Raw genomic sequence first — 9580 nt, 5'->3', positions numbered from 1 at the left:
GTTCTAGGCCCGCCTTTTCGGCCTCAAGTAGCCAATCAGACTCCAAGGCGGGCGGCAGCCGCCGCCGGCTCATTGGTGCTCAGAAGCGGTGTTTTGCGTAGCGCCCGCCCCCGGGCAGGGTGCGTTGTTATGGCTTCCAGCGGCCACTTCCGCCCTGGCGTCACTTCCGCGGTGATGGCGGTGCCGTGGGGCCGGGGCCGGCTGGCCCCGCTCGCTGGGCGGTTGCGGGCCGGCTCGCGGGCTCCCCTCCGGTCTGTTGCTGCCGCCGCCGCGCCGCTCTACGATGTGGTGGTGTCGGGCGGGGGAATGGTCGGGAGCGCCATGGCCGCAGTGCTGGGTAAGGCTGTGCCCTTCTCGGCCGCGCCTTGGGGCCTCCCGCACCGTGTTCTGTCATTTCAGCGAGTCGCGGGTTTTGTGTCCCGCGGTCTCGCCTGTTCCACGAAAAACTTCAGTGTGGGAGGTTTCCCAAAAGCTCAGTGTTTCAATGTCTGGAGTGTCGGGTACTTTCATAAGTGGACCTTATAAAAAGGAGATAACTATGTAGTTACCATTTAGGATCTTAACATTCAAGATCCTGTTGTGGAATTTTCCTGCATCCCCTTGTGACAGCACTCTGAATTTGACTTAAAGCTGTTTTGTTAGCTGATCGTTATGATGAGCCTTGTCCTACTTGTGTGTGTGTGTGTGTGTGTGTATGTGTATGTTAATGTAGCCGTTACCTTGAATTCTGTAGACTGCTTGTCTTCTGTCAAACATGGTTGCCATTAAATCACTGATGGATAATTTCAGCCACAGCTGAAAATGTTTTTTTGATCTGAAGTTTCATTTTCTAACCCTGCATTTTAAACACTGGAATACCAAGTTAAAATGGATTCATGCATGGCCTGTATCACTAGAGATCTGAGAGTACTGGCTGCTGCTTTATTTGCAGTGTTGATTCAGAAGGGTGTAATAGTGACAGAAGCCTAAAGAAGAGCAAAAGAGCAACAACCCAAAGCAGAAAGTGCTTTGCAAGTGTAAGGATTTACTTTGCAAGCTTACTGTTCTGTTTGTATTGTTACACAAGACCACAGTGAAATTGAGACAGCATAAGGATCCCCTCCAGCTATATATACCTAAGGTTAACGAGGGTTTGGGACTTTTCAAGAGATGAGGTTGTGTTACACATAATCTAGAAAATACGTTCAGGATACTGCTGTTATGGGGACTGCTGTAGCAGTAAACTCTGGATGCTATAAGGATGTTATAAGACTGTTTCTGGTCTTAGTAACTTCTGCAGCCATAGGGGCTAGATGCAACAAGTATGGCTAATTCAGCTGTAGTGTGATTTACTCTTGAGTCCTCTCTTAATTTTTTATCAGTTCTCTTTGAAAGTTAGTCTAAACTGCCTGTACTATTCCACTGTCAGAAAATAAGAAAACATTAATGTAGTGGCTAAATATCATAAAAGTTTTGTTTTGATCACTTGTTCTAATAGGTGAATTTATGTTCAAGCTCTGAAAAATATGTTCGTGCATGGAGTAAACATTGCAGATTTCACTCGTTAATACTTCACTAATGAACTGTCATAACAAAATAGGTACAAATTTCTACAAAATACAAACTTTGTACAAAAAGAAAACATTTAATCATTGCTTTAACTGCCAAAGGTTTGTCCATCTCAGTAACAGGATTGTAGTCATAAAGCTTTAAAATATAAAAGTTCACCTGCCTGGTCAAAACCTGTACTGTAAATTAATTTCTTCATTAAGTTTTGTGTCTGTCTTATTACAAAAATGCATATCATTACTATACAGAAACAAGAAATTAGTTTTTTTGGCAGAAGCACTGTAACTAAGCATGTACTTATTTATTTTAGGGCATGATATCCACTTCCATGATAAGAAGATTGCTTTGCTGGAGGCTGGTCCTAGGAAAGAATGTGATCATATGCTAGACAGTTACAGTAACAGGGTCAGTTCCATCTCCCCAGGATCAGCAACCCTCCTAAGCAGTAAGTGTGATTTCTATTGTTTGTGTTTTAACCCTCTATATGGTTTTATTTTGTTTAAACAAAACCCCTTTAAGCATGTGTTGCCTTCATCTTAACAGATTTGCCCTTGTCTCTTAGTATTCTATATGCTGAATTGTGGTGATGAAATCAGGCTTCTCTTGGTAACAGGGATCTGTGTTATGGCATGTTGGCCTGATTTGTTATATAAATATTTGTGACATTAGAGTGCACCCTACAATCTTTTACTAACCTATATAATCTGGAATGTTCTGTTCACAAAAGAAGCACATACTTAGTGTTCTGTAGTCTAGTAACTCACTTCTGATTAATTTTCATTTTAAAGAGATATTTGAGCCTTGGTTCCTTATGGAGACAGAAATGTTCTAAACAATGATGGCAACACGTTTCTGTGTCTGTTTTTTTTGTTCAGAGATAGGACAGTGAGAGTTGACTGTTAAGTAACTGCATTCACAAAAAACTTGTTTCTTTTCTACTGGCTTGTGTTAACAGTAAAATAATGTGATGCTGGAGCTGTGAAAGTATTGAGGCAGACCTGGTCCTGTCTAGGGATGGTACAAGCAGAGTCTGGGCACTGATAGTCAAGGAGAGAGGAAGAGAGTTTGGAGTGAGCTTCAGTTTTGTTTGTCTGTCACGTGTGAACCTGTATCTCTATGCATTTGTGTCCTTTCTCTCTTTCAGGTTTTGGTGCATGGGATCATGTCTGCAGCCTGAGACTCAAACCATTCCGGCGAATGCAGGTGCCTTACTTAGGGCTGCGAATATACTATATGTCCACCTGCTTTGAATTCTCATAAGTGCTTACATTAATGACCCAAAGATTACCTTTTTTCTTTGGTAAAGGGCAGGTCATGCTTAAGATGATTCCTGTTATTTTTTTGGGGGTAGCATTCTACTCAGAAATACCCATCCTCGGAGTGTTGATGTTACAGGGTGAAAGTTTGATTCCTAATGGAAGCCGTAGATATTGAGGCATGGGTGCTAGTCAGGAAATAAAGGTAAAGGTGTGTATTGCTTTTGGTTGGGAGAAAGTTAATTTTGTTCATAGTAGCTTGTGTGGTACTGTGTTTTGGATTTGTGCTGGAAACAGTGTTGATAATACAGGGATGTTTTAGCTATTGCTGAGCAGTGCTTACACGGAGCCAAGGCCCTTTCTGCTTCTCCCACCACCCCACCAGCGAGGAGGCTGGGGGTGCACAAGAAGCTGGGAGGGGACACAGCTGGGACAGCTGACCCCAACTACCCAAAGGGAAATCTCAGACCATGTAATGTTGTGCTCAGCATATAAAGCTGGGGGAAGGAGGAGGAAGGGGAGGATGTTCAGAGTCATGGCTTTTGTCTTCCCAAGTAACCGTTATACATGATGGAGCCCTGCTTTCCTGGAGATGGCTGAATACCTGCCTGCTGATGGGAAGTGGTGAATGAATTCCTTGTTTTGCTTTGCTTGCGTGCTTGGCTTTTGCTTTACCAGTTAAACTGCCTTTATTTCAACCCATGAGTTTTCGCACTTTTACCTTTTCAATTCTCTCCCCCATCCCACTGCGGGGAAGGGAGCAAGCAGTTCTGTGGTGCTGAGCTGCCTGCTGGGGTTAACCCACAACAAGGTGGTAGGGTAGCTTTGTATGTTAATTATGTAACAGGAAAGTAGGGATAAAAAAACTTCCTTTGCAATTAGTTTTTGAGATGAAGCTAGATCACTGTGTGAAAGGAATTATGTACTGTACTTTAGTAGCTGGGAGTGGATGGTAATCCAGGACATTTCCTCTAGTTCTGTGTTTCTAGATTGCCATGTCCTTTTCCTGTTAAGATGGATGCATTCATAGTCCCTGAAAGGAACAGCACTTCTTTATCATGTAGCTTCATGTAATGTATTTTTTCTTTGTAGGTGTGGGATGCTTGTTCAGAAGCCATGATCGTTTTTGAGAAAGATGACTTAGAGGACATGGGTTACATAGTGGAAAATGATGTCATTATGTCTGCTCTCACGAAACGGTTAGATGCAGTAGCAGGTAGTGGTCAACTTCTTTAATATTTTATTTCCTGCAGAGAGCTTTCAGTTACTAGCCTTCTGTTGTATGTGCTAAGTTATGAGAGGGAGAAAGATAATAAATTGATACATAGGCAGCTTCTTGAATTGGGGGGAGGGAGAAATCTGTCTTCCAAAGGCTACACATCAAGAAAGCAGTTGCATATATAGTTCTCCAGAACATAGTCTCTCCAGAAATAGACTTAATGAAAAGATCCAGAGCAGGCTCTGGGGTGACAAAGGGTTAGCCAGATCTCTTCTTTCAGGGTGCCTTGAGAATTGTAGGGTCAGCTTTTAGGGTGCCATTAAAATGTGTGTGGCCTTTGCTGTTGTAGCGATGTTTCCTTTTTTCATGTCTGTATCATGCTGTGACCGTGGTACTTTGTGTTCCCATCAGACCGGGTGGAGGTTTTCTACAGGAGCAGAGCAGTGGGGTATACCTGGCCCCTTCCCTCTCACAGCTGTGACACAAGCCCTTGGGTCCAAATTGAGTTAGCTGATGGACGCAGACTTCAGACCAAACTGCTGGTAACTAAACTTTTTATTTCTGTTGATCAGGCATCATCTCTCACCCAAGTCCTTTCCACTGGATTTGGTTCTGATTCCGTGTGTGCCGCTCCACCCGCGTGGAGGGCTTGAGTGAGGTGAGTGCTTAACTCTGTCAAGGATGCTACAGGACATGGTGCGTAGCCTTTTCTGTACCTGATACAAGAAGACTGTGCTGAATTGGACAAGTGCAGAAGGGACCACCTTTTCTGTTTTTTTGGGAATCTTTTTTTCTGAATAAACAAAAAATGTGTACTTGCAGGCTGAGGTTTGTAGACTGGAATATTAGCTTTCTTAGGAGCTTCTGAAGAGGTTGCTTTGTATCTGTTTTGCAGATTGGTGCAGATGGTCATAACTCAGCAGTCCGGAAGGGAGCTGAAATTAAGAACATTGAGCATCGGTATGACCAGTCAGCTGTGGTGGCAACTCTCCATTTGTCTGAGGTGAAATCCTGCAAACTGACTCTTCCATAAGCAGAACAGCTTAAGCAGGTGATCCAGGTCCCTAGTTCATAACTGTCCACTTGCTTCTTCCCACTGTAGGCCACAGACAATAATGTAGCATGGCAGAGGTTCCTTCCCACAGGGCCGATTGCACTTCTTCCGGTAAGTCTCTGTACTTTGGGGTTTTTAAGTCTGTTCTTTTCTAGTAACTTTATTTTTGTCTGTGCTTTTCTGTGTTGGTTCTGTCTCTTAAGAATAAGTCCACCTGCCTTTTACTTTACAGTTATTGCATTTGTTTTCCCCTTCTGCCCTTTCTCTTTATCCTTGGTATTTCCCACTTATAGCAAGTTGAGCTGGAAGAGTAAAGTTCAGAGGAACTGGTGTGAGGCAGGGCAGTGGGGAAATCTTTATACTGATCATTTATTTTTGCTTCTTTTTCTCTTGACACTTAAACTTGATGTTCTCTTAAACTAGCTGTCTGACACTGCCAGCTCTCTGGTCTGGTCTACATCTCATGAACATGCATCAGAACTTCTCAGTATGGATGAGGAAAGTTTTGTCGATAGCATCAACTCTGCCTTTGTGAGTATCAGCCTTGTGGTGGGTGTGAGGCTGACTTTGTTGTAATCACAAGAAATACAATGGAGCCTTGCAGCTTAAAGGATAGTGGGAGATAATGGGAGAGATGGATTCTCAAGTTCCTTCCCCTGGTGAGGATGGTATTAAAAGGGCACTTAGCAAAGAATGGATGACCCCTTGCGACTGAATTAGGTTACTTTTGAAAGTCACAGAAGTAGTTGAACTAAATTTCCAAAAGGTGGGAAGGGTAGCCTCATCCTAGTTTGAAACTTTTATGTTCTAAAATGATGAATATAGTTTCTTTTACTGTATAGTTTTGTCCAAGTGGTTAAAATTCAGTATTTGGAAATGAACTCATTCAGATGTTTTTCAACTGGATTCTTTTACATGTCTAGTTTGGGTTAACATCTAAAGGTTTGTTTTTTCAGTGGAGCAACGTAAACCACTCTGACTTCATTGATACTGCTGGGGCCATGTTTAGATCTGCTATTTCACTCCTGAAACCCTCAGGGACTGCAGTCCGTCAGCTGCCCCCGAGTGTTGCTAAAGTAGATCCAGGGAGCCGAGCCATGTTCCCTCTTGGAATGGGGCATGCAACAGAGTATGTCCAGCACCGTGTGGCTCTTATCGGGTAAGGTCCCTGAGGTAGCCCTTGTGTGAGTGGGTGGCGTGGCATTAGAAACGATGTGAGCGTAGCAGCTCCCAGACAACAAATTAAATTGTTATTTATAGTTTCAGTTTGACTTTATCCAGGCCAGTTTGTACCACGTGCTCTTGTGCCAGCAAAGTCCTTTTTTATGAGTAGCATTGTCCATCGTGTGTGCTTTCTATGTAAACTAATTATTTCCCTTTTCTGGTTTGTGTAGTCCAGTGAAATGATTCAGTGTCTCATGCTAGACCTGTACTTCCTCAAACATTGTAGCAGCCATTCTGTGTACCAGTTTGAATTTTAAACTCACCTTTCTTGAACACAAATGGTAAAACTTAAAATTATTCCACATGAGATGTCATAGGTTTTTGTATGGTGACCTATAGAAACAAGAAGGTATCTCATCTTTTCAATTCTGAAGTTGTATGTACTTTTTTCTCCACCACAGTTGCAATACACTGGTAGCTTAGAGTAATCTTTGGATGCCATACTACACTTCAGATACTTTTCATCTTTCCAACTTGTGAGCCACCCTGTGCTTCATGGCTTGTTAAAGTGCATGATCTTATATTTCATACCCAAACTTCATTTCATTTCCTCTAACTTTAAGACTTCCTTATCAGTATATCTGGCTTTGTCAATTACAGATAAGTCTGCTCATAAAAGAACCTAATTTTGTTTTTATTCAATGATATCCCACTTTGTATTCATGATGTCTTCTTTCATCTCTGTGAAATGTGGCAGTGATATACCTCCTGATGTGCTGAGGTCACTTATAAAACATTAAGGCCTGTTCCACACATGATCTGAGAGAGGACTTTTTTAGAACTTTTCCTTTCAGAACTGCCTTTTGTTTTCTCCCCTTTGTCTTGCTTCTTAGAACTGGAGAGGCAGTCAGGTAGCTCAGCACAGCATGCAGGGAGGTACTGGATAAAGCATATGTGGTGCTGTAAGGTGGTGTTTGTCGCAGAGAGGTGAGGAGTGCTATACTGATCCCTTCTGGAGCTTGTCAGCCTTTATGACATTCTTCGAGAAGGAATATAAAGTTCTGTCTTTTCTTGCTCCAGGGATGCAGCACACAGAGTCCACCCACTTGCAGGACAAGGTGTAAACCTGGGCTTTGGTGATATTGCATGTTTAGCCCATCACCTCAGTGCAGCAGCCTTCAATGGGAGTGACCTGGGTAAGGATCCAAGACAACCAAGTGACTGGATGATGATAAGTCTTAAAGGCCTTCACTGCTAACATCAGGACATGTGTTACCACTCTTGCAGGTTAAGTGTGCTGCTGTCTTGTGTTTGAAAGGCACAAGCAGCTTTGAAGCAAAACTGTTCTGATGTCCATTGGCTGTGGAGTGGTTAAAGATTCTTGGATGCAGTTTCCGTCCCACAAATCTCAAAGCTGCTTTAAGAAAAAGTTTTGCAGAATGGTAGTTAAAGAGGTGGTAACACAAAGAGCACTAGCTGATGGAAGGAGGTCTTTATTAATATGAACCATTTCTCTGTTCTGTGTTTTCAGTTGTCAGTGGAGACTGCTATATGGATAAGATGCACAATTGTTTGTGGCACTCAGTTTTAATAGGAGCATTCAATTATCTCTTCCAGGCTCCTTAAAACATCTCTTAAAGTTTGAGACAGAACGTCAGAGGCACAATGTCTCCTTGATAGCTGCTATTGACCTGCTAAAGAGGCTTTACTCCACGAGGCTGGCTCCCTTGGTATTGCTGAGGACATGGGGATTGCAAGCAACAAATGCCCTGCCTCCTGTCAAAGTAAGAATCTCACTTTAGTGAGGGCTGTAGTAAGAGTCCAGAACTATTTGTGAAACATACAGAAGCTGTGAATACTTTCTTCTTTTGAATGAAACATTTTTGATTGGAAAATGCTACTTGCTCAGACTGAAGTTTTGAGTCCTGAATGAGCCTGAGGAGTTCTTAAATAACTGATGACTTAGTAGTAACTGTTTTCTCTTGCAGCACAAGGGAAGATAAGGGATTGAAGTGTCTCTATCAGTTGTTAGAGGTTAGAAGTCATTAGAAGTTTTTTGCTTTATTTTGCTATGGAATGAAAATATAGAACCTTGAACTGCATTCCATAAATGCACTATGAAAAACCAGGCCTATGAAGACACATCTTCACATGTGACTTGCCAGATGTGGGGCACAGCTCAAACAAGTTACCTGTTTCTGTGCTATTTGCCTTGTGAAATTATTCCCTCCTGGCAGAAGTGCAAGTCTTCATCATGGAAGTTATCTGAGGAAGGCAGTTGTGAGGAGGTTCAGCCTTAAACACAGACCCTCTATTTGCAGCCTGTTTGCCTAAATTCTGCACCATTTTGACCTAGTTGCTGGATTTTCATGAGGATTCTTAAGCCACCTCTCTCAAAGCTCCCAAGCACTGTCAAATTATATTCCTCGTTTCTGGATTTGAATGTTTTATTCCACAAATCAAGTCACCTTCCTATTAAACACAGTTGGCGTTTCCTTTGTGTTATGGACACAGTGAAGAGTTGAAGAGCAGTAAATTCCGAAGGCATAGTAGCTGCCACTTTTAAGTATCTTTATTAGTTGCACTAAAAGGAGGACTGTGCTGCTCCTTCAGTGCTCAGAATTTTTTTTCCTGTTTCTCTGTTTAAAGCAGAATACCAAATGAAGACCTCTTTTTCTGAGCACAGAACCTGTTGGTAACAACACCTGTTTTGTGCTACTTGGGAAGCAATGTTGAAACTTCAAATTTTTTAGCGTACAGGGATAGGTGCTCTGCACTTGGATAGAAAGGCTGACATAGAACCGTTGTCCATATGTATGAAAGGGAAGGAGACTACAGTTGTGTTCTGGAATGTATGCTTGTTATCACTTTATAAATTACTTACCTTTTTCTTATCTTTTAGGAGCAAATAATGGCTTTTGCCAGCAAGTGATCTGTCTGTTTGGAATAGCAGCTTGCCAGTGAATGCATTGCCCTTGAGAACTGTGACTGACTTGAATCTTCGAATTGTGTTATTTTTAATTTAACAATAAAACCGAGGGATTAACTGTGTATTATATCACCCAACAGTTTATGCAAATGTTCCGTCTCATCTGCTCTCCTCAAAAGGATTTGGGGTCTCTTCTTACAGTACCATGATGTCTTCAGCTACAGAACTATCTGTACAACGTGCTTTTAATTTGGGCTTTTTGAATTGAAGACTGAGGTGGAAAGAGCTGTCTTCTGGCAAATGCAGTGCTGAATTTTGCCAGCTACAACTTCTGCTGCTTAATTGCTTTCAGTTTTCTCTGATGTGATTTCTAGAGGTGTAGATGCCACTAGAGTTCTAGATGCCACTCC

At 42.3% G+C, this 9580-nt stretch overlaps 1 protein-coding gene across 1 annotated transcript; it reads left to right on the top strand.

The window, feature by feature from the left end:
- Positions 1 to 148: 148 nt before the first annotated feature.
- Positions 149 to 9312, top strand: COQ6 (coenzyme Q6, monooxygenase). Its single transcript, XM_026849421.1, has 12 exons — positions 149 to 337; positions 1859 to 1993; positions 2693 to 2751; positions 3897 to 4020; positions 4435 to 4565; positions 4919 to 5026; positions 5126 to 5188; positions 5501 to 5608; positions 6034 to 6236; positions 7322 to 7437; positions 7859 to 8025; positions 9144 to 9312. Exons 1-12 carry the CDS (start codon positions 175 to 177, stop codon positions 9171 to 9173), a joined length of 1407 nt encoding a protein of 468 aa, XP_026705222.1. The 5' UTR covers positions 149 to 174; the 3' UTR covers positions 9174 to 9312.
- Positions 9313 to 9580: the final 268 nt, after the last annotated feature.

The sequence above is a fragment of the Athene cunicularia genome, assembly GCF_003259725.1.
Source record: "Athene cunicularia isolate RWA chromosome 5 unlocalized genomic scaffold, athCun1 chr5_part1, whole genome shotgun sequence".
NCBI lineage: Eukaryota > Metazoa > Chordata > Aves > Strigiformes > Strigidae > Athene > Athene cunicularia.
Note: the sequence above shows the minus strand (reverse complement) of the source record. Positions and strands in the feature narration are given on the sequence as shown.